The sequence below is a fragment of the Atractosteus spatula genome, chromosome 20 (assembly GCF_055471065.1).
Source record: "Atractosteus spatula isolate fAtrSpa1 chromosome 20, fAtrSpa1.hap1, whole genome shotgun sequence".
NCBI classification, from domain to species: Eukaryota; Metazoa; Chordata; class Actinopteri; order Semionotiformes; family Lepisosteidae; genus Atractosteus; species Atractosteus spatula.
In genome coordinates this window covers 15,585,140-15,608,671 of record NC_142725.1, presented here as the reverse complement: position 1 = coordinate 15,608,671, position 23,532 = coordinate 15,585,140, and the positions used below count along the sequence as shown (strand labels likewise).

At 42.1% G+C, this 23,532-nt stretch overlaps 2 protein-coding genes across 4 annotated transcripts in view; both read left to right on the top strand.

The window, feature by feature from the left end:
* Positions 1–4,101, top strand: part of mib2 (MIB E3 ubiquitin protein ligase 2) — a 69,480-nt gene extending 65,379 nt beyond the window's left edge. For all 3 annotated transcript variants that reach the window (XM_088937888.1, XM_088937886.1, XM_088937887.1), the window contains 2 exons: positions 104–169; positions 467–4,101. In XM_088937888.1, coding sequence (XP_088794014.1) covers positions 104–169; positions 467–708 — 308 coding nt within the window. In that variant the 3' untranslated portion in view covers positions 709–4,101. The remainder of the gene's footprint in view (positions 1–103; positions 170–466) is intronic.
* A 6,108-nt stretch (positions 4,102–10,209) lies between these two features.
* Positions 10,210–21,170, top strand: mmp23ba (matrix metallopeptidase 23ba). The gene is made up of 8 exons (XM_088937884.1): positions 10,210–10,455; positions 15,593–15,732; positions 16,164–16,303; positions 16,865–17,032; positions 17,525–17,689; positions 18,774–18,884; positions 19,982–20,108; positions 20,918–21,170. The coding sequence occupies exons 1-8, from the start codon at positions 10,321–10,323 to the stop codon at positions 21,090–21,092; spliced, it is 1,161 nt and encodes a 386-aa protein (XP_088794010.1). The 5' UTR covers positions 10,210–10,320; the 3' UTR covers positions 21,093–21,170.
* The last annotated feature ends 2,362 nt before the right edge of the window (positions 21,171–23,532 follow it).

The following is a 23,532-nucleotide window of genomic DNA, read 5'->3' as shown; positions in this document are numbered from 1 at the left end:
TTTTTGTCTGCTGAGGTGCTATGTGACCCACATGCTTCAGTGTCACGCAGACCCAAAGAGCTGTAGTTAACTCTTCTGTTTTTGATACTTCTCCCCAATGCAGAATGTGCTCATCGGATGAAAAAATGCATCAAATGCCAGGTTACAATCACAAAGAAAATCCGGCAAGGTAAAATCTGTATTTTTTACCTGTATGACCAACTGTACTTAATTGCAAATGATTTAAACTGGTTGGAGATTCCTAAATATGTCTCACACACCCTTCTAAGTGCATTTTATATATGCATTTATATAAATGATAAGTATATGTTCTCCGAGTTTAGTCTGCTGTTAACAAACAGGACAGTTCATTTAAAGACGCTTACCTATTCATGTAGAATGTAGACAGCTACAGATAGAAAGAGTTAAAACGGGCATCTGTGAAGACCTCTCCGATTTGCCGTTCCCGTACCTGTGTCCTGTCCAGACAACACGGAGGTGGAGTGCAGCCCCAGCTCGGAGAACTCGGATCAGCATAACCTGCTGGAGCAGCTGCAGTTCCGCTTCCGGCAGATGGAGGAGCGGATCACCTGCCCCATCTGCATCGACAACCAGATCAAGCTGGTGTTCCAGTGCGGCCACGCCTCGTGCGTGGAGTGCAGCGCCGCGCTCAAGACCTGCCCCATCTGCCGGCAGGCCATCCGCGAGAGGATCCAGCTGTTCGTGTGACCCGTCCGACCTCGGCGCCGCTGACGCAGTCTGAACGGAAGCCCCTGGCTCCGGGGGCGCTGGCGCACCTCTGCGCCTCTTGAGGCGAACCCTGAGGCCGGACACGCCGCGGCGGATGCGAGGAGACCGTCGGGGGGCTGGCCATGACTTTTCACGGCTGCCAGACAGGTGGATTATTATTTTTCCATCTGGGCCTTTTCCATATGCGCTTTTTACGACGTGCAGTGAACCCTCCCGTCGAAGGGGTGAACCTGATTCAGTCCTCTTGCCCGTCTCCTGCGCCCCCCACCCCGAGCTGCCTCTCCCCTGACCGTTTTTGTCAGTGTCAGGCTGACATGACATAGTTTTGTGTTGTTTTTTTTTTTCCTTCCAGTTTTCAGATGAATCAAATATATGCTTTGCTGCTTCAATAGTGTAGCCTTTTGCACTGGGCTGTAGCAGCACTTGCAAAGCAGTAGATGAATGTTAACAGAGTATATGAATTATTTACCTTTTCCCATTGGTATGTAAAAGAGCTATATATAAATATATATATGTATATTGTAAGATACTGAGTATGTATTATTTGTGATTAGCCTAGCTGTAACAAGTGCTGTTTATTTATCTACTAAAATCCTCTGCCCCTTATTTATCAACAAGCAATTATTTTTGCCATCACTCAGTGAAAACTCTTTAACACCCAAAAAACATCTGATTCCAAACCAACTTACTCAGGGTCCTAACTCAAACCTACATCTTGTAAGTTGTCACGCATCTCAAAAAGGCCTTGCAGTAGCGATAAAACGCGGATCGTTTTCGACTTGGATTTCCAGATTGGTGAAAAAAGATTTTTTTTTGTGTGAAGGATCATGCTTCCAGAGCTGACAGACATCCTCTGTTTTTCTTGTGTTCGGGGAAACAGGCATTGCGGACAGTGTTTGGACTGAACATCAGGAGGGGTATTGGATTCTGTGTGCTTGCTTGTATTCAGAGGTGATTGGTTTAGAAGAAAATGTTAAAGCCACAGGAAGATAAAAGAGGCTTCTGTGTGACGTGGCCTTTATTCCCTTTTAAAACGTAGGGGTATCTCTCACTTGAATGAGACCAAGGGTCTTTCATGTAACCTGTAAAATTATCTGACCAAACCTTGAGATATCCCACCTAATCTAATGAACAGAAAGACATACTGATCTTTTTTTTTACCACAGCAGCTCATTGGCAGCACAGTATACTGTTTGGGTACTTAATAGCCCACAGCACTTATTTAACAGTTGCTTGCAAAGGGAAACAGGAATGATTCATGTGTGCTGCCCAAAAAAAAACAACAGAAGTTCTGAGCATGCAGGTGTTGCCAGCCAGTGGGAGCCAAAGGGCTTGTTGTCCTAAATAGGGCCAGAGATGGTTGGGATACTGTGTGGCTGATGAGCACTGATCAGTTGTCTGTTCTGGGAAGTCAGTACCGGGTTTGCAAGCAAGCAGTTTTCTCATCCATATTTCTCCTCAACGCTGTTCTGGATAAAACCTGTCCATGGACGTTCGCAAGATCCTCCACTTTGATGGGATGGGAAAATAAATCCCGCACAAGCATCTAAAATTTGAAAAAAAAAAATGTTGAAATGCACCAAAACACATTAACTTGGTACAGTAAATCCTAGTTTTTTTAAGGATATCTACACAGCCAGAAAAAGTCATGTTTGGACACATTTCTAACTGTTTTTGTAAATATAAAATTTCAAGGGTGAAAGGTGAATCCATAGGTAAGAGTTGAAGCCCAGCTTAAAAAAAGACACACCTAGTGTAGGCCTTTATCTTGACCAGCTTAGTTCAATATCAGGTTTGCGTAATATTACATTAACAAATAGGACCCCTAAATATGCTCTCTCTTGTTATGTTCTAAAGGGCTTCTTCTGCATTTAACAAAAACGGAAGGAAAAAAGGTGGCTTGCTTTTGACTTTCACCCATGGCTTACTGTGGCTAGAGTTCTAAGTCCTTTTTTTCCAGAACTCGGCCATGAGTGGGTGAAACTCTGAATGTGAGAAAGTAAAAAAAAGTTTTACACTGCCTTGCAATGAAAAAGGAAGTTTCAAAGACACAAATAAATGAAGGTTTACTTGGAGAAATCATACTACACCTGTGCCAAATTGGCAGGGAGCAGATTGGCGCCCCCTGCTGACAGAAACAGGAATGTACACGAAGCAACAGTCGAGTTTGTTTTAGGGCTCAGGTCCGTTAAAGCACTGCAGCCTCCAACTCTTGGCTTGTATTGGAATTTATTTTTTAAAACAATCTTGTAATCCTGACTGATACTGTAGGTTGAGTACTGCGAGTTTCCATTTGCTCAGTGTGGAAGATGAGAAATGGCATCCCAGACAGCGCATCAGTATTTGGTTTTGACGAGATGCAATTATTGCATTTCATGCAGGCATCAAGTATACTAGGAAGGAGAAGGGGCCCTGGTCTCGAAGGTGTTGTACTGAACCTAAATTCCTCAAGAAACCTGCTTAATAAAGCAATTCAGAGCTCAGGGATTAAAAGGAACATAAAGTAGAAAATGCAACCCTGACATCATAAATGTTTTACACTTAAACATGAAAGTTACATTTATTTGCAAATGCACTTTGTGAAGTTTCAGTTGGAGTTGCATTTCGGATAAGATACAGCTCATTGTATCTTTAGTATTTATGCAGTGTCTATTTGTTTGCTTTTATTTGCTTTTTAACCCAAATCTAGGCCCAAGAAATGGGGAGAGGAGCCCTGAGGTTCTGAAAACCACCTGCAAGGATAAACCATTAAGGTGAACAGTTTACAGTTGAGCTAATTTCTGGGTTCTCTGTCTGAGGAACATGGGAGTTGCTGTGCCACAGCTAAGTTTGAACAACACTGGGGCTGTAAACTTACAAAGTCAGGAATCACAGTATTGCAGATAGTTTCTTAAAAAAGGCTTAAAAGCAACTGATTGTATCGTAGTGATTTTATTTTAGAGTTTTTGAATTAGAATCTTACTGTTTTTTGTTTTTTTTTTCCTTTGGAGCCAAACATTTTTTAAATAGCACTAACTGACCAAAAAAAATAGGTTTTAATTTGGAAAAAAAAAAGTTTTGAAAGTTTTTGGTTTCCCTTTTCTGTGTTTGAAACCCATAGAGTTTCAAACTATCTGGTGTTCATAGTCTGAAATGCAGTGGTTATCTTGTTACACGTATAGCATACAAATCCACAGGTTTGTGTGCTAGATGAAGAAAGGAAAGTTTGATCCAGATATGAGAATTGTCTTGAGAACATTGTGTAAAATAAATGTAATGTTACTGTCTATACAGCACTTCAAGGTTTGCTGTTGGCCTTACTGTTCATTCCTGTTTTTTTCTGTTGTATTCTGTAAAAAACTATTTTGCAATAAATATTGAAATGTTTTGTAAGTATTGTCTATTTCTGGTGACTCTTCATTGCTGGAGATATTGTGTAGTGGAGCCAGAATCACAGTGATGTTGTCTGCAGGTATGTGAAGGTAGATTTCATTAAATGCTAAGAACAAATCAAGAAGAGTCAGTCCAGTCTTGCTTGGTTGCTAGTAGATTTTGTAACCTAGTGTACCTCATTAAGCCTTTCTTGAAGGACTACAAAGCATCAACTTCAACCAAAAAGTTGGGTATCTTTTTCCCAGATACGCAGAAACCCACAGACCACTCTTTGTGTAAAGCAGTGCTTCTTAGTTGTAACAATTTATTGGCTGTTCAAATCAATTGGTTTTTTTTTGGATGCAAGTAGCTGAGCCACTGCTAGTTCTGAACTATGAACTACTACTGATTTTGAGACTTGGTGGATGGTTATTGGGTGCTCATATCATTGTTTGTGAGGGTCTTGCAAAAATGAAAAGTGTCACAGTAGCTTAGAAATCTTCCTTTTCCACCTTTGATTGGGTTGTTATACCTTTTCAAAGTTCACCTGTACACTTTCCCCTTTACAACACCAAACATCAGGGTGGGCCAATAGTAAGTGGGGTTGTTACGGCAATCACCGTACAGTGACACACAACTTCACCAGATGGAAAAACTGGTATGGTTCTAGTTAAGAGTTTCCTCTCAGTGTCTCCTCACTTTCTATTTCTCTTCGAGACGTGCAGTTGTAGCTGTCAGGGGTGCAGAGTCCTCTGGTGTTGTCAAAATGCCTCCACCACACTCAAACCACACAGCAGACATGACAGAAACATCACCACAATAATGTGCAGTAAGCAACAGTACTCCATTCAGTATGTTTTATTGCTTAATTACCTCAAGTGTCATGTTATTGACTTAATTACTGGAAAGAACTCAAACTTAAGAAGACGACATACCAGGGCATGCTATTGTTAGAAGAAAACAACATCCCAGAAGCAGGGAGAAGATGACATTATTCCCATTGTGCCTGCGTACACTGCAAGCGTAAATTGACTTACACAGGGCTTTGCATATTACTCAGAGCTGTTGCAGACTGACGTTGAGAGCTATAATAAATCCTGAGTGTTTTCTTCCTCCGCTGGAGGCGGTGATAGACGTTTGGCTTTGCAGGGTACAGCACAGCCTTTGCAAATTCATGTTTTATCAAAACTATAACACGAATCTGAAAAAAAAGGCTGATGTTTGCGTCAGAATTTTCTGAACAGTGATATGCCATTCATTTCTATTGGAACAGAGGTAAATACCTTAACTATTGAGCTACCGATAGATTGCCTTTCTTTTCAAAAGGAAATAAAAAATAAGCAAAAAATAAACTCTTACCAAAAAATGAGGATTATGAGCTGGGATCATGACATTGTTTTGACAACGCCCTTAACCTGACAATTTTCAGAACGGATGCTTTTTTTAGGCGACGGCCATGCCAATCAAGTAGGAGTTGGCATTTCATTCCACAATTTAGTTGACGTGAAACAAGACGAGCACGTTACGAAGTGGAAACTCTTTGACGTTTCACATGATCTTATCTGCTTGTGAAGGCAGAAGTGATTTCACACCCTGCAGCGTGAGGGTGTGAGGCCCAGTGGAGTTGGAAGATCCAGCTAAATGAAGAAAAACAAAAATTCAGACACAGCCTTCTGCCCGTGCTTTTCCTTTCTTTAATGGGTCAATTATTTCGCCTGGGCGAAGAGGCAACAGGAGCTGCCCGCAGGCTCCTGCACAGTATTGCAGCTGTACTGTACGTGGAAATGCAATAACACACTGATGAGGACATCATGACATGGCGATGATGGGAGTGTGAAGGGGGATTGTTGCTCTGCTCTTTTTGAACAAGGATTGAACAGTGTAGCCGTTTGGCTCAGAGGACGGAGTTTGTGTGACTCAGGTTTAATCCTTTAAATGTCCCTCGTGGGCACTGATTTGGAGAAACAGCAGACGGCTTTACCTGCCACTTCAATGAGCAGACGTTATTGAGAAAATAAGTCAAGAGCCTGGTGACTGTAGCTTGTTTAATTGGTTGACACTTTCATCCAAAGCAACTTACTTTTTACAGCTGTGTATTTTATTGAAGCAATTTAAACTTCCAGTTAGGAGTTCAGAACCCTGACTATCGCAGTCACATGTCTCAACAACCTGGGTGAGCAGACAGAACTAAAGGATAAACAGCAGGCATTTTGCTTGTCATGCTTGTAGAAGCAGTATGCATTATTGTGAACATCAGTAAAATCTATTTTCAATCAAGATAATTCTGCAGGGTCAACTCTGCTTTCAGAGTGACATTCCCTTCCGGAATACGGTAAAAGATTAAGAATTGCTTAAGAAGGTTCCACCTCAGCCTCTTTTACAAACCAGAAGCTACTCAGTAAAGCTGTTATCTCTTTCAGCATGTCTACTGTGGCTTGCTGCTGCCAGTGGTGTGGACCTGTAGGGGGCGCTCTTTCCTCTATTCACTATTTCAACAATACATCGTCAGTGGTGTAAAACGTTCCCTGTTAGTGGGTGAACAATCCAATGCTTGGCGAATTTCCAAACCAAGCCCCACTATGGTGGCCAGTAACACTGTGCTGCAGGAGTTGCCACCCTTTGGTTAAGATATTAAACTGAGGTTTTGTTTACTTGGTCATCAAAGACCCCCCCTAGTCTTGTCTTTAAGAGTAGGAGTAGGGGGCCTGACTAAATCTCTCTCTGGATATTTAAAATGTATTCTTTCTAGAGGCTCACTTAATTAAAATTCACTTGATGTGGCAATTTTGTACTCATCCACCTGCTCTGATGTGCAATGGGGCTGCTGGTGCAGAATGGCTGCTGTGCGTCTCCCAGGTGGGGCTGCTGGTGCAGAACGGCCGCTGTGTCTCTCCCAAGTGGGGGCTGCACATTAGTGGAGGATGAACTTGGTAACGTCGTATGTGTAAAATGCTTGGGATCGTTTGGGATAAAAAGCATTACATGATTGGAAGTAATATTTATTAATTATAAATTATATTATATTAATCTAATTATATTAATAATTATTAATATTTTTTCTATTTACAAACTTCAATTTCAATTTTAAGTGTAAGCAATTCAGTATTCAGCAGATGAGCTTTGATTCCATTCTTAAAAAGATTGATAAAAGCAATTAATTAAAATGATCTGTAAATAATAATCAATGATAACTCCACAGGCTAGTAACATTGACCACAGTTTGGAATAACAATCGGTCCTAAAGTAGCTAGTTATCAGAATCTTTTTTTTTTAATTATTAAAGCAAAGACAGTGAAGATGTCAATACTTTACATTTTAATAAATTACACGGAAACATTTTAAGATTAAGAAATAGATCATATAAAGAAACCTAACTGTATTATAAAGGTTCAGCAACCACAGAACTGTACCTTCATGCATTCTGCCATATTTTGCGGCCATCTAGTGGTCATGTATGTGTATTACAACGAGACAGGCACATGAATTGCCTACGAAACATTAACCGAAAAAGGCTCCACAGCCGAAACGTTGTGTTTTTCTTCTCTTTTCAGCATAGAATAAACCTTTACTTGTTCCTTTGCAGCCTACGCATGCTGACGCAGCTGGCTCTTTGAACCCCTTCGTATTTAGTTTAAATTATATATATTTTATGTTTAGTAACATGTCTACGTTTTATTACATTATTTAACATTACAAAGATCCACACAGCTCAATTATTCTTCAGACTGACAAAGTAATCTAAAATTATTTTAACGTATAGTGTTATTTATGTTTATTTATGCATTCAGGCCTTAACTGTAAAAAAAACCGTATTGATCGTTTTTTTTTCTTTGAAAGAGTTGAATGAACATAGTTGATGACTGTTGATGTTTTTAAGTTATTTTAAAATCTCACCCCGAAACACAAACATGATTTAACTCAAGTAACTCCCAAAAAATTCTGAATGATAGTTTTTTCCCCCTCTCGTTTAGCTTGTAAAAACAGAAATCACCGATATGAATGCAGCCTATCATGTCTGTTTTGATCACAGCAGACTCTGCATGACCCAAAATCATGCCAATACTGACAGGATTCCAATACTACTAGGCTTCCAGCCTAGTTAATTAATAGCAGGAACACAGTTTCATAACATTACTGATATTATTCAGGAAAAAAGCCAAATGTTTTTTTTTTTTTAGTGTCATTTACTAATATCTATAAATTTGAGAGTTTCACTCCAAAACCATCCGGCTGGAATGGATGAGTCTTTATTCGTAATGAAGCTGGAATATTTTCTTATCCTGAATCCCACGGCGAATGTTTCTTATTTACTTACTAAAAAAACCTTACTCGTCCAAGAGCCTGTACGATAACGTAGACGACGTCGTCAGTCGATATGTTTTATCTTCCAGGTCACTAGAACTAACACCACCCCAGAATTAAGTGTGCTGAAAGATTATCGAGTGCTTAGTCAAAATTTGGCTTAACCTGCTTACCTGACGGCTGACCTCCTGGCCACAGAACGAGGAGACTGGGACCCCCCTGCAGAGTGGAGGGTGACCAAGGGGCAGCTGTAGAGGTGGGATGCAAAAAGATGTATTTTATGCGAGGGAGAGAAGTACATTGTCGTGTTTCGGGGGAGGAAATTGCGTCAGGGGCGATTGCTAATTACTAACAGCCGGGTCTGATTGAACTTGTTCGTTGTCATCCTTACCAAACGTTCGTCACAACCTCCATTAAAACGGGAAATGCATCGTAAAACGGAGGACGGGAGGGGCGACTTTACACAAAGAGTCGTGGGTGTCTTGTTGTTGTTGTTGTTGTTGAATACCCGGATTATCGGAACAATCAGCTTCTAGCGACCAAGCGAACTCCCCTCGCTTCTAATCGTCCTTACTTTCATGAATCGGTTAATAATGGATCAGAAATTAATTGTAATTCTTAGAATGAAATAACATGAGCATAAGAGCTTCCTATGACGCCACGAATTTTTTATATAACAAGCCATGCCATAGTCTTAGTCAACAGAGCTACAGAATGAAATGCAAAAATAAGGAAAAGTTTTGACCATGAAATGTTTTTTGGGTGGGTGTGTGGGGGGTGGAGTAAATAGGTGAAAATATTTTAGGCCGGCTTTTCGCCTCCGTCCGCCCATTTCACTACCTACTAGATTAACCTGCTCGTGGAAGAAAGGTTTTGTGCTCAGCCTGGACGCTGAGCGCTAACGTAGCCATCACTGCATTTCCTCCTCCGTACTCGGTACAGGCACACTGGACTAATTACATGCACAATACCAGGAACGCGATTAAAAATCTGCAGAAAATTTAACTAATCAAACTCCCAAACTTATTTTGCTATTCAAGTGAGCCAGTAAGAGTGCGGCATGGCATTATCTCTGCCGCCTCCGTACTGGACAAATGGAGTAATTGTATTTCAGAGCTAATTTCTGCTGTGGAGCTGTGAGGACGGATAGAAAAAATCGCTCAGCTGAGACTGGAGACCCACAGCCGCTGTGTTGCCGTGGCAACTGTTTTTGCTGGCTGCTCTTCTGCTACCGCACACTATTTACTTTAAAATGTCACCTGATGGCCCTGCTAATTTCTCTGCATGAAAAGAGCATATGGTTTGTCTTTCATAATATATATGCAGTTCCCAAAGAAAGTCCCTTTTATTTTCCATCTGAACCTTACATTTTACTCAAATCAAGGAGTGTGCCAGTAGTACAATTCTAAACGATTTAATTTCGACATGTAATTGTTTAAAGCTTTGTCTGTCTTAAAGGAACCAACAGTGGGATGCAAAATGTATTTTAACCTATTGTGTGTGTGTGTATATATATACTGTATTTTACAAAGCTTAACCGATATTCCCCATGTTCCACTCCGGTGGTCGTCATCATCCGAAAGCCGGAGGTTTCAATCTGAAATCTGAAGAAGAAGAAAAAAGTTTCAAAAACTGAGCTTAGACGAGGAAGGGCCCAGCTGGTTTCCGTTTGAGTTCATTTTGACAAGCTCTGACCTCAGTTTACAGTAATGTGATACCACTGGGCTGACTGCGAGGTAGCCAGGCTGCAGAATTATCGAGGAGTCGCGGGATATTTAGGCAGTGAAGCTGTGCTTTTCGGGCCGTCCTAGACCAGCACGGTTTGAATGCAATAAAAGCACCTGTCAAGTTGCCAAAGAAAATGCAGAGAGAGTCATGGTAAATGCTGGATAAGCTGCTTTCTTTACAGGAAAAGCTTGTGGAGGTAGCACTGCCGCAATGGAGTGTGGTCTGTTCAAACACAGTCTGAAAGGCGAGCCCAGTGTCCTGCACTTCGTGGTGCCGTTGTTGAGTGTCGCGGTCATGTTTGCAGTGATGCAGGAAACCGCCGCTTTGCCCACCTGGAGGAATGAGGTAGGGTGTGTCCCTTGCACGTTTCCGTCCTTCTCTCATCTCGCTCCAAAGTTGCCACGCTTTAGCGGAGACCGAGTTCAAAGCCTTTTTAAGTTACCTTGCTGACAAAGCAGCGCGCCCCGATGAAAACTGGGGGACTCCAAAGAACGAGAGATGGTTTATTCACTATGCAGTAAATTGTCACCCGATAGTTGAGCAGTTTCTTCAAAGGAAGACCCCGAGAGCGGTGTCTTGTGGTATTTTGTAGCCTGGGGTGTCTCAAATTCGCCATTTATCCCCGCGGCAGCCGATTCTGTGTAAAGGCTGTGTCATCTAATTCTCGCAATTGCACAAGTTACCGTACTCACACTCGCTTGGAAATATGTGACCGGGTGTCTTTTCGGGAGCAAGTTAATTCCCCTTCAAGCTCGAGGATGCTTCTCCTTAGCAAGCAGTAGGAAGGATCAGATCTACTGCATGTACAGTACTTCCCCTGTTAAGGAGATGGAGTGATACAAGGCACACACGTGTGTAACCCGACTGTACTTCTAAATACCACATAGCCGGAGCATGTGTTAAATCAGGTGATGGCTCGGGAGCTCTTATTTCGGTTTGTTGGCTTGAAGAGTAAAATACTTGGTTAGATTAAGTAACGAGGCTGAAGAGAGGAGCAGGAACACCCATCTGAGCAGAATCGTTTTTCAGCCATCCATGTGATAGAAGCACAACTTCTTTGAAGTCTTAAACAAGTCTGCGCCGAATACAAAACGTTCATTAAATTGGACCCACAAAGACAGAAACAGTTTTTACTATCTCTCAGCTCGGAAATGTCATAGCTTACGGATAAACTGGAATACGCTCTCAGTTACGGCGCGTTTGGCAAATTTCCATTGCATGCTTCTTCTTAATCCTTTGGTCGGAAAAGCTGACTTCTGAGCAGTTTTTTGAATCCGCAGATTCACATCAGAGCGCTTTGAGAAGTGTCTTGCGCAAACGTGAACAATAACAGATAAAACCTCAAGTCTAAGAAATCCATAGCCTTTCAACCACATGCAGCCATGCTGTAGTAGGTGAACCTCATGTTGTTTTATTTGTGACATTTTATTTACAAAATATTGTTTTGCCTGCCTTGTTATGTTAATAACATGTTTGTATATTTTGTAAAATATACAATTATATATAATATTTATAATATTGTAAAATATACAAAAAACTAAGGGGGCTGTTTTGTTGTTAATGCTAGTGCTACCTTCTGTAGCAGAGTATGCAGGTGTACTGGAGTTTTTTTTAAAGTAACAGTTTAAAAAAAAAGTTTATTTGTTTCAGAACAATAGTGAATGATGTTGAGGAAATCCATAGCTTATTCAACATCCCAAGACAGGGTTTGATTTAAAACTGTGGCTGTAATTATTCGAAATGGGAAGATTGTGCTGTGGCACGGGTAGAGCTTAGCAGAGCTAGCTTCGCTCCCACCTCTTCTCAAGAAGAGAAGGTCTTGAACCTGTAAATGAAAACAGAGGAAGAGGCTCCTTCACAAGTACACCACGGTGATTTAGCAGAGTATAACACATCGTGTGCAAACATTATGGCTTAGGAACTCCAATCTGAAACCACAGTTGCCTGCCTCTGTGTGGTCTAGGCTGCGTCGTGAGCCGCGGATTAAAATCATTCATAGGGTTAAAACATAATTGAACAATAGCTCTCAACAAAAAAAATAAAGCCTGGGACTGGGAGTGCACTGGCTGGGAACTAAACCATACGGTGGTGCGGATCCCAGAAGGAGAACAGGAAATACAGTTTCGGATAGCAGCCTCTGCTCAGCTCATCTTGGAATTCAAACACCTTTTCCATCTCAGCCCCTTTTCCCAGGGAAGCACTGGAGAGAGCCCCAGCAGGCCGCGAGGCCGGATTGAAAAAATGGAGCACAGCACGGACGAGGCCTTGGTGCAGAGCCCCCAGCGTGTGCTGAGCCTGTATTTGTACAGAACTTGTATAGTATTGAAGGGGAGAGCTGCAGTCGCCTGTAGCCCTGTTCCCCGATCTCTGCTATCAGCCTAACAGTATTGGAGGACTCCTGACTTCCCTACAGGTCCTTCTCTGCTAGCCAGAGAATGTGTCTGGGCCTCAGTTCTTGGCATTGCTCTTAAGTATTCTTGGAGAACAAATCTGGAAGCATTACAGGAATGCAAATTATATACACGATTTTCTTTTTCTTACAGAACTGGAGATATTTTAACTGTCTGAAATCAGGCCTTATAATCATCAGCTGTACTAGAAACGGGTATTGTCTTAATACAATGCAAACCCCATAAGGGGCTTTTTAATACAGGTTTTAAACATCTAAATCACTAGCTGTTAAGGATCATTTTCTACAGCTTAGCAAATAAAGGCATTGAGAGCTGTGATGGTAGAAAAGGGAACAAAAAACTGATACCTGTCAAGTTTGTTTCTAATCTAAAAGAAAACAAGTGACAGATTCCATTAGTTCTAGTAGGTTGACAAGAAAAATCCATAAAAGAAGGAGACTCATTGCATATTGATATTCAAATGAAGCTTCACTGGTGTCAGAGAGAGAAGCTATTAATTGTGTTTCAGTCCACACAGAGGAGAGAGATCTGAACTACAAAGCCAGGCAGTTTTGTTTTCAGTATGGGTTGATGGGGGATAGATTTGAAGGATGTAAGGTTTGTTTAATACATTTTTAATAATTTTTATTCATTTTTTTATTAATTTCAAGTCCGGCTATAGACATAGCTCTCTCTGGCTCTTGCAGATCTTGAGGTTTCTGAAAAATCTGTTTCTGCCATTATTAATTCACCACTTTCTCTTATAAAATCAAGATGTTATAACAAAGCTTTTCAGTGAGTGTGGTTTTGCATAATGTTGTAAGTATAAAGGTACAGTATTAAGACCATTCCTATAGTGTCCTTTTTTATGAAATTTAAAAATGATTTTGAGATTTAAATACACATTTTCTCAAATGTAATATTTTAATCAAAAACCTGATTACAGTCTGAAGACTTACTCTTAATACACTTTTCTCTTTCAACAATAGCCATGGAGGAGAGAGAACAGCCTGATGTGTGTTAGTGCAATAAGCTCTAGTTATGGTCAGTCTGGACTTTTTCCCTGACAGCATCATGTTAAACTATGACTGTGAGGATCTGGAAAACTTCCAGAGGACTGAGGAATACCAGTGGTAGAGAAAGGAACAGGAAATAAGGGAGAGGGTGTCCCGGGAGAATCTCTTTTCCTGCATTGATAAAGTTTGCTTTTATTTTCACCACTGTCAAATTCCACCCCTCCTCACACAAAAACACCCTCCTCTGCTCCCAAAATAAAAATCAGCTTTTCTCAAATGCAACATTTATGCAGTTTCAGGTACTGTGAATGCTTTGTGTGGGACCTGGTTTGTGAACCTTGATGATAATATGAAGTAAAGTAAAAAAGTAGAAATGAATACACCCACAGACACTTCCTGGAAGAGAGACCTTCTTAGCTTTCAAACAGGGGCACCTTTGGGGGGATCTAGTGCTACATAACTGAAAAGTAATAAAAAACAGTCACAGATAGATGCTACTCTGCGTTGGAACTGTTGAGTTTCACTCCCGAGCTTTGCTTTCATTTTTGAAGCAATGCCCTTGGAGTTGTCCGTTCTGAAGGAAAAAACAAGGTGTTGTTAGGCTTCGGACGATTGAGCAAGAGGACAAGGGGAGGTGAAAAGAGACAAGATACAGCCAAGAAAATGAAAACTGGAGATGACTGGGATGCCTGCAGGGCTGATGTATCTAAAGCATGACCTGCAGCTTTTGAAACAGCCCAGAGCTGCTGATTCGTTTCTATGGCGATAATATTTGAGGTTGAGGAGGGCTCAAATCTAGTTTCGAAAGGAGAGTGAAAGGGCCGAGCCGACACAAGCACTGGTTTCGCAGAACCAGTCTCGAAGGTAAACCTTGCTAGCACCATCACTGTGACCGTATGGGCTGACAATTTCTCTTCCCTTCAAGCGCAGTAGAGTTAACCCTTTATGTTAGTCTGTGAGCTCCCATTTTCAGTATGTCTCTTTTTATTTTTATTGCAAAACTGAGAAAAAGTTCCCCTCCTCCACCCACCTAACAGCCATTTCAGAAGGAATTCTACTCAGAGATGAAGCAAGAATAAGAATGTTTGGGTTTTTTTTTTAAGACAAAATGTACAACATGGTCACTGGCAAAAACAAACAAAAAAAGCCTGAGAAACAGCGCCATTTAATTTGTTTGTGGTCTTTCAATGCCCCTTTTAATCTTACAAAAAATAGCTAAACAAAACAGTACAAGAACATCTGTCACCCCAAATCATCCCTAGCTCAGATGAAAGAAAGTGTTTACTCTGCACTCTGGCCTGCCTTTTAACACACTGAAAACCAAGTTTTGTTTCGGCGCATAAGCTTTGCTTTTGAGTTCTTCTCCGATTTAGCAAGTTTACAGGCTTTATGTGCGTAGGTTTCGAGTCTAGCAGGCTGTAAGAGATCCTGCATGACAGCCGAACATGGGGGAAAACGTGCCACATTTACCCCCCGTTGCCACCTTATTCATAACCTTGCTGTACTGTGATGTAGAGACGCAGTGGTAATCTCCTCACCCGGCAGATTCCGTTCCTTAACCGTTTCCCTTTTTACCGGCGTCCCGACACGGAAAGCGACCGAGGCTGCTACTGTAGCGAGAGCTCCACCTGCTCTCGGTAACCTAAAGCCAGCTGGGTCTACGAGTCTCCCCCCTCCTAAGCCGTTCACTCCTAAACTAAACTCCTTGAACTAAGAGACTGAGCCTAAGGCGTGTCGCTCAACCGGAGCGTCAGACACCGTTACTCAGTGCCACTCCGGCCAGCGAGGGTCAGCCTGGACTGCTATCTGCCTAAACCTTGCGTGGGGAATTTGACTTCACACCGGCAGGGCCAGCTGTCCAATGACCTCCTGCCTGTGCGATATTCACGCATTCCTGCGTGTATCTGGAGTGTCTCACCAGCGCCCGCTGCTGGCTTAACCCCTTAATTTGCACTAAAGATGCAGTTGCACTCTTACACTGTAGTAAGATAAGATAAGATCACTTTATTGGCCATATACAATTTCTTGTATATCTAGGAATTTCTGTTTGGTTCACCTTGTTTTTTTTTGTCCAAGGAAGAAGCTCAACCCTCCAGTATCTTAGTAATTGGAATCGGAAAGGAAGCCCATTCACGATTGCTCCGTCTCTCCCGGAACAAACGCTACACCCTCACTCCAGAGAAGCTGAAATGGGACAAATTCAAGCTCACTTACAAGTAAGAAGTGCACGGCCTGTCTTGGTTCTCTGTGCATCCTGCTGGGGTTTCCAAAAGCACTCACTAACGTTGTGATTGATAAACTAGGGGTATAAACGTTATTAATCGGAAATATTATCCAGAAATGCAACTCCCTAAATGGTCAATTATCTCAAGGAATTTATGTTTTATCAAACATCTTTTATGCTGAGAATCATATAAGAAACATTTAATATCTGGTTAACAAAGGGCTGTAGTTTATAAATTCTAAGCAGCAGTCTCTTAAATTCAACAGCAGAGGCATAACAACTATGGCATAGTTTTGAAATCATTATCGGGAAACCTGTCAAGGTCCTTTTCTTTAAAAAAAAACCCCAAAGATAACAGTTTTTGTTTTTGAATGATGGCGAGAAAATTGTAAGTGTGCATCTTCCTGTATCCTCTCTGGACAGGTTGCTGTCTTTCCCCAGAAACCTGATAAATGCGAGTGACACCCACAAGGCGATGGCCAAGGCCTTCAGCATGTGGGGCGACGTCTCACCCTTCAGCTTCAGAGAGGTGCCCGCTGACCAGGAGGCTGACATTAAGATAGGTGGGGTGTGTGCGAGTGTGCCGTGAGCCCCCTGACACTGTCGCACCACTGCTTTACTGAAGCCTTCCAGCCGTGTGATGGCGTAGCACCTAAAGCACAAACCCTTCTCAAGTGGCAAACCAAACACTGTCCTAGAGCAGCATGCAGCTTTTACAAATCACTTAAAACTGTCAAAAATGAGAATATTATGCTACATTTAGTGTCAGTTTAAGCATCCACAGCTTGTTTAATTTTAAAAGCTTAGAATTAACAGTTTTATTTTATGCCCACCCATTTGGAGTTTCAAGCTGTCTCACTGCTAAAGCACTGCTAAAGCAGAGGACAGTCCTGCCTGGCCAGTGCTTTGTGGAAACTGGACCCCAGTCAGCCAGTGACTTTACAGTGAGTTCAGGACTTGAAGGCCCGTCCTGCACCCTGAATGTCCACTTGCGCAAGTTTAGACAGCCCCTTGAGTGTTACTCGGTTTTTTGTCAGAACGAGACTGAGGCGACTGAGGGCCGTGCATTTATTTCCTCCGGAGTTTTATCAGCGATGCGTCTTTTTCCTCCCAAAATCTCGCAGGATTTTACCCCATCAACCACACGGACTGCCTGCAGTCCTACCTGCACCACTGCTTCGACGGCATAACAGGGGAGCTGGCCCACGCCTTCTTCCCCCCCACAGGGGAGATCCACTTCGACGACCACGAGTACTGGGTCCTGGGGAACATGCGCTTCAGCTGGAAGAAAAGTACCTGTCACTGCCAGCAGCCTGCAGAGTGCAGGAGAAATAACCGTGCCGCTGTACTGCGCGTAATGGGCACTGTTCAGGGGGGTGACATGCTACACTAGCTTCAAGTAAACCTTAACGGAAACATCATAAAAGAATGGGTACTTTTGTTGGGTAAATAGAAGGGAGTCGGTGAAGAGTCCAGGTTCATCCAAAGTTGGGAGGTGATTAAAGCTGAATAGTGAGGAGATGAAAATGTAGATGGACAAAACGGCGATGTGCGTCACTCTTCATTCCACTAATACATCCTGCTATCTAGTCTGTACAGTATTGCATGCATCTGTTCTCAGTAGAAATGCATCAGCTTCTTATTCTGGGGATGAGCTCTTTTGCCACAGGGCGCTCAGCTGTGCTTTTAGCATTTTTTTATACCTGGGGCAGGTGGGGGCGGGGCAGGGGCGGGTTTAACCCGGGGCTGCTCAAAGCGTGATTGGCCTGCGGTTCCGCCGGCAGGGGTGTGGCTGACAGACCTGGTGCACGTAGCGGCTCACGAGATTGGCCACGCCCTGGGCCTGATGCACTCCCTCAATCCCAAGGCCATCATGCACCTCAACGCCACGCTCACGGGGAAGAAGTTCATCACCCAGGATGACGTCTGGGGCCTCCACCGGCTGTACGGTGAGTTCCAGCACAGGCAGGCCCAGGAGTTGGTGAATCTCGCGTTGCTCCATTGTCAGCTTGAACACTGCCTTTACAGTCACAGCACAGAGGTACCCATTCTTTACGTGTTTTATTGGGGGGAAGGGTGTCCCTATATTAAGTATGACAAGGAGCGTGCTCTTTTTGAAGAATGTGTATTTGGTATTTGACTCAGGAAAGAAAAGGCTCCTCCAGTTACTTGCACGTATCCTGTCCTGGCTCACATCCAGTAGAGAGCACTCCCTGCTGTGGAGTTCCTTTCCAAATCGAATCCGCTGGCTTCAGAGCAGGCTGAAGTAAGAGTGTGGGCTCTCGTAGGACCGGCTTCGCAGTGACTGGGATATTCCAGTTTGTTAAAGGGAAGACATTAAAAACATTACGTCCACACCTGTGAGGCTACAGGGAGAAGCAATTCTACAAGAGTTTACGCTACAATTGATGGAATGGACGTGAATTTGCTAACCATTTCGTGTCTGTCTGATGTTTATTAAAGTGACACATGAACAAGCAGCATTTTAAATATCCTTTTTTAATGGAACAAGTAAAGGTTTATTCCATGCTGAAAAGAGAAGAAAACAAACACAACGTTTCGGCTGTGGAACCTTCTTCGGATGGGACACCAGCCGAAATGTTTCTTTTAGCTCATTAGGTAGTTCCCTAATTTCAAGTGTTGGGTCAAAATGAAGATATTTGTAGGTGAAATGGAATATTTAAAATGTTAAAATTAATCACATAAATGTCAGAGATCATTGTTTCTTTCAGTTCTGAACAGCCACACTAAGTATTGTAAATAATGTTTATAAATACTGTACACGACAAGCTCTTAATATTCTGTTATGTACTAATATAGCAATCCTGCATTATAACAATCTGACTTTTGTTAATAAACATAAAACAAATGATTAACCAAGATACAGTAAATTACTACATGTTACTGACACTGTTCATTGCCTATTAATACTGTATATTGCAGTTTGAGAATAGCACCAGTAAACACAAATCTGACGGTTTTTCTGTTTTTAAATAACAAAGCTGTTTTTGTTCTTTTTTTGGACTCAATCAGGTTGTTTGGACAGGTTATTCATCTGCCCGTCCTGGGCGCGGAAGGGATACTGCGACAGCAAGAGAAAACTGATGCAGAGACAGTGTCCGTCCAGCTGTGATTTCTGCTATGGTACGGGCAGCAGTGTCTGTTATAGTGCAAACAGAATATCTGGGTCCTGTGGTTGCACTGCAGTGAGAGAGTCCTGCTGTTCCCCCTTCACACTCCTCTGACAGATGCTGTATCAATGCCTCCAAGTTAGGCTTTTTCTATTGGGGAAAGTAAGATGGAGCAGAATACCTCTCCTGAGAGTTTCCCTCTGGAGACAAATTTATTTTTACCTAGTTGTTGTGGGTAGGTGCCATTTTGTTTTCATCAGGGGCAAAACAAATGGGAAAATTTGAATCAAGAAAAAACAGAGTCTGTAATCTGTTTGTCATTGTTGATTAGGAGAGTCCATGTTGCTCTGGAAAATTCCAGTGACTACAAACAATTGGAATTTGAGGCTGTGGCTTGTGGGCTATAGTTATTTCAGCACAGAGGGGTCAGCTCTAGATTTGCTTTGGCTTCAGAAAAAAATACTATACTTTTGAATAAAAATAAAATAGTGCAGTGCTCACTAAATTCTGATTAACTATTGACAGTGACAGGCGGAAAATATCCAGCACTGAAATCCAGATGAACTACGGCTTTTAAATTGTTATATAACCTGCATAAGGTCAGTGATTGTTTTTTATAAATTCCTAAAAATAATAATAGAAATAAAAACACATGAATCCAAACTTGGTCTGCCAAGTTCAAACCTTTTCTAAATATGAATCCTTCCTCACATATCTTGTGTGCAAATGTGTAGGAAGACAAAGATTGAAACAAATGATCTGTCTGCAGAAACAGATTTTGAAAGATTTCAGTTTAGGGTTCATTATCAGTTTATTCATCAGATGATCTGTTAAGCCTCTAGCAAGGAGCAGAGCTTTTTTTCCCTGAGATTCCTGAGGGATTTTAAAAGCTGCTAAAGTTGGCAATACTAGATCTAAAAGAGATCTGCGATAGCCAAGAACGTTTCTCATATTTGAAATATCGTTTGGAGAAGAAAACATTTACTCCTCTATAAAAGAAAGTTCCCTACAGGTCAGCCAAAGAGCAAAGCAGAGGGGGTGTGGGTACCTTCCTGCTTACCTGGCTAGTGTTCTTTACAAAACACTCGTTTTATTTCACTCCTTTCCCAGAATTCCCCTTTCCCACGCTGGCTCCTACTCCAGTTCCTCCCAGGACTAAGAACAAGCTGGTCCCAGAGGGCAGGAAGCTCACCTTCCGCTGTGGGAAGAAGGTTGCTGCAAAGAAAGGCAAAGTCTAGTAAGTAAATCTTTTTTATTAACTGAAGGGCCGCTGACCTGAGGTGGAAGGGTCTCACTGCGGGGAGGCTGAAGTGGTTCTCTAAATAATCCTGCTATCTCTCACGTCATTCCGTGTTAGTAAAATCCCCTTATGAATTCTGAGGATAATACACTGTTTAAAATGTGCTACTACTTATCATTTGAATTCCATCTTTTGTGCTTTTTTTTCTTATCTGGGCACAATAAAATACACTCGGAAGACAAAATTCCAAAAAATAATTTGCATTTATGTAGCACTTTCATCCCAAAGCCCTGTATGTATACCAGGGGACTCCCTTCACCCCCTTCTGAAGTGCAGCAGCCCCAGAACTCAGCAGATCAGGTAGAGAAGCAATTGCTTTGCCTGCTGAAGTAAGGGGGGATCTTGAGATGGGTTAGATAGTTCAATCCAAGAATGGTGGTTTACAGCCCTAGTCTTACTAACACAGTGCTATGGGGTCTTTAAATAACAACAACAACACCTCTTACAGTACAGTAGCCACAGTCGGCATTCTGGGGCACTGATTTCTGGTTGAGAGCAGAGATCGCCCCCAGGTGGTCTGCAACAGCACCTGCAGTGTCAGTCTTGTATCCTTTAGAACCCAGTACTGACCAAACCCAGCCCCTTGCTCACTTTCTGAGACCTGGCTGGAAGTTGGCAGTGCTGCCATCACAAATGCCATAGGTACTACTTGGAAATCAACCGCATTTTCCATTCTGTACAATTGAATTCTCTTTCCTTGAGCAAGATGATGAGGCAAAGATACTATTCCCGGCATTCCTCCACAGCTGGTACAAGGATGGGGAGCTCCTGGAATATTCCTACCCTGGGTACATCTCCCTCAAAGATGACCACATCAGCATCGTTGCCAACGCCATTAATGAGGGCACCTACACTTGCATTGTACGGAAGAGCAACAAGGTCCTTACCAGCTTCTCCTGGCGGGTCCGGGTTCGATTCTAACTGGACTGCTGTCACCCAACGCCACACCTCCAACACACTGGGCAAGACGAGCTAACATGACCCCCCCCCCTCATTTCACACAGAGCCTTCTTTTCCCAGTACTTGTCAACGCAGAATATTTGTTTATGTGGTTTGGTTGGGTGTTCAGCATTTTCTGACTTGTCCATTTAATGAGAAACAAAGGCTGAAAACAAATGGATTTAAAAAAAAACATTCTGAACTCTGACCAAATATCTTAAAAGGTTCTGGAACCACAATGCCAAAGTGTTTACTTCTGTGATTTATGTCTAAGTCAGGCCTTGTGGGAGTGATGTTAGAAGAGCTGGATGAACTATTCATTCTTCAGTTCTGGAAGAGAAGAACAGGAAGGGATCTTATTGTGTGAATCAACGTTCTAACAAAGCCAAGTGTTTCAGGCCACTTACTGTTAATTTTTTTTTCCACATAGGCAGAGGAAAAGCCACTCAATTCTCCATGTAGATCCACACCATTTTTCAGGGAAAGTGATGTTTTAAGCATGTCTCCTGTCAAAAAAAAATCACTAAGCACATGTCCAAGTAGAAATAAACTAAGCTGAAAAATGAGCAAGAACTTAAAAGAATATTTCTGTAAAATATCTTCGAAAAACAGCACTTAAAAGAACCTGAAAGAAGGCAAAAAAACATATCCACTCTCATTGTCAAGTCTTCCAAAAGCAATGAAATCAGGAAAAGTATTCAAATAAGTTGGTTGCTTTTATTTGTTTCAGGGTGCTGTTAAAATTCAGCTCTATCAGCGTTAGTGTGAGGGGCTTGATGGGCTCCCCTAAGAAATGCCAAACTCATGATGCACAAGCCAAGACGTTTATAGAGCATGACGCACACGTCCAGTGCTGACGGGCGCTGCAGTGCATTTAATCATTTGTAAAAATGTCCGAGCATTGCACAAACCCCAGTGAACAGAAACATCAGCACTATTGTTTTTCAAATGTATCATTAAGAATTATGCAAAATCCTCATTGACTTACACTCAGACTACTACATTTCACATGTATGAAACAAATATCTTTTTATTGTGAACAACCTAACTGTCATTGATAGAAGGGATAGGACTCCAGATATATTGTCACCACACCACACAAGAAGCTTGTGTATCATGAAATACAAGTTTTATTCCATGCTGAAAAGAGAAGAGACAACATTTCGAGCTGTGGCGCCTTCTTCAGGTGTGGGGGAGAGAGGAAAACCAGCAGCTGATAAAGCAGGAGAGAACAAAAGCCGGGAGTGGAGAGGAGGGGGGAGCAGGAGAGAGGCAGAGTCGACAGGTGGTGTGAAGTCAAAACCTGCAGATGAATAGAGAGGATTAGAAGGAAACAAGTCTGTTGTTAAGAGAAGGGGGAACGTGCGATCCTAGTTTCAGGATAATTTTGGTTTCGGCGGCCTTTCTGCAACAGGAGTCGCGCTACCCCCCTCTGTGAGAACCCAGACGGACAGATCAGTATGATTATGGCCATTAGAGGTGAAACTGTTTTAAATACAAACAGGGAGGTCCCAGTGATGGGCTAATAAAGAATTGACCCTCTTAGCAACATTCATAGTGGCAGTGGACTTTAATGAAGGTCTTTGCTGGTAAATGGCAGATAGATCCATACCTGTTGAGAAGTCTTTTGGGTTCAAGCTAGTTTTTCATTTGCTACTCTGTTCTGCGTTAGGAGGGGTTTGTTGCACAGCAACAGTTGACTCACCAGAGGCTACACTGTGAGATATTTCCCCCTTTTAATTAAAAGTGCTGTGTCTGCATAGCCTGCCATTAAAAGATTCTGATTTATATGCTCTTGGTCAGAAGAGTGGAAAGTGTTAGTATCAAAGGAACTCTATCAAACTGCTAACCACTGTCAAATAACCCCCTCTCCTTGGAGATATTCATCAGTTTTTCCCTACCCATCATATCCAAATCAAGAGTATTCATTACCAAATTATTTGTCCAGTCACAACCAAACGTTGTTCATACCTTTTTAATTAATGAGTAGAATTGCGTCTTCAAACTGATACAATTTATGAATTACCAAGACCTAAAGACCCTTCTCAATTTCCATCAGCTGCAACGATCTTTTATCAGTTTTCATCTGTAATGAAAAGATGTAAATCAGAGGGCGCAGTGCAATTCCTACAAACCAATGAATCGGGAGGTTTACTGGCTTTAAGTTGCTAGTAATGATTTGCTGCAAATAGCACTTTTGACTCCGGGGATACATGGATCTACCAAGGTCAGGACTTAAAATGGTCAAGTGTATCTAAGGGGAATTTAAAGCAAAGCCGTACACAGGAACAGGATGCAAACTGCCAAATTAAAAATTCCAGAACAATAAAGATTTCAAATCAATGTGTCCAAGCTGCAAAGAAATAACGGCACCTCATCAACTTTTTAAGCCTCTTGCAAAGCAAAGTATGACACCAGTGTA

Coding starts and splice junctions, on each gene's coding strand:
- mmp23ba (XM_088937884.1), top strand. CDS start 10,321: ATGGAGTGTGGTCTGTTCAAACACAGTCTGAAAGGCGAGCCCAGTGTC. Junction 18,885..19,981: donor CAGCTGTGATTTCTGCTATG/GTACGGGCAGCA, acceptor CTCCTTTCCCAG/AATTCCCCTTTCCCACGCTG. Junction 20,109..20,917: donor GCAAAGAAAGGCAAAGTCTA/GTAAGTAAATCT, acceptor ATTCCTCCACAG/CTGGTACAAGGATGGGGAGC.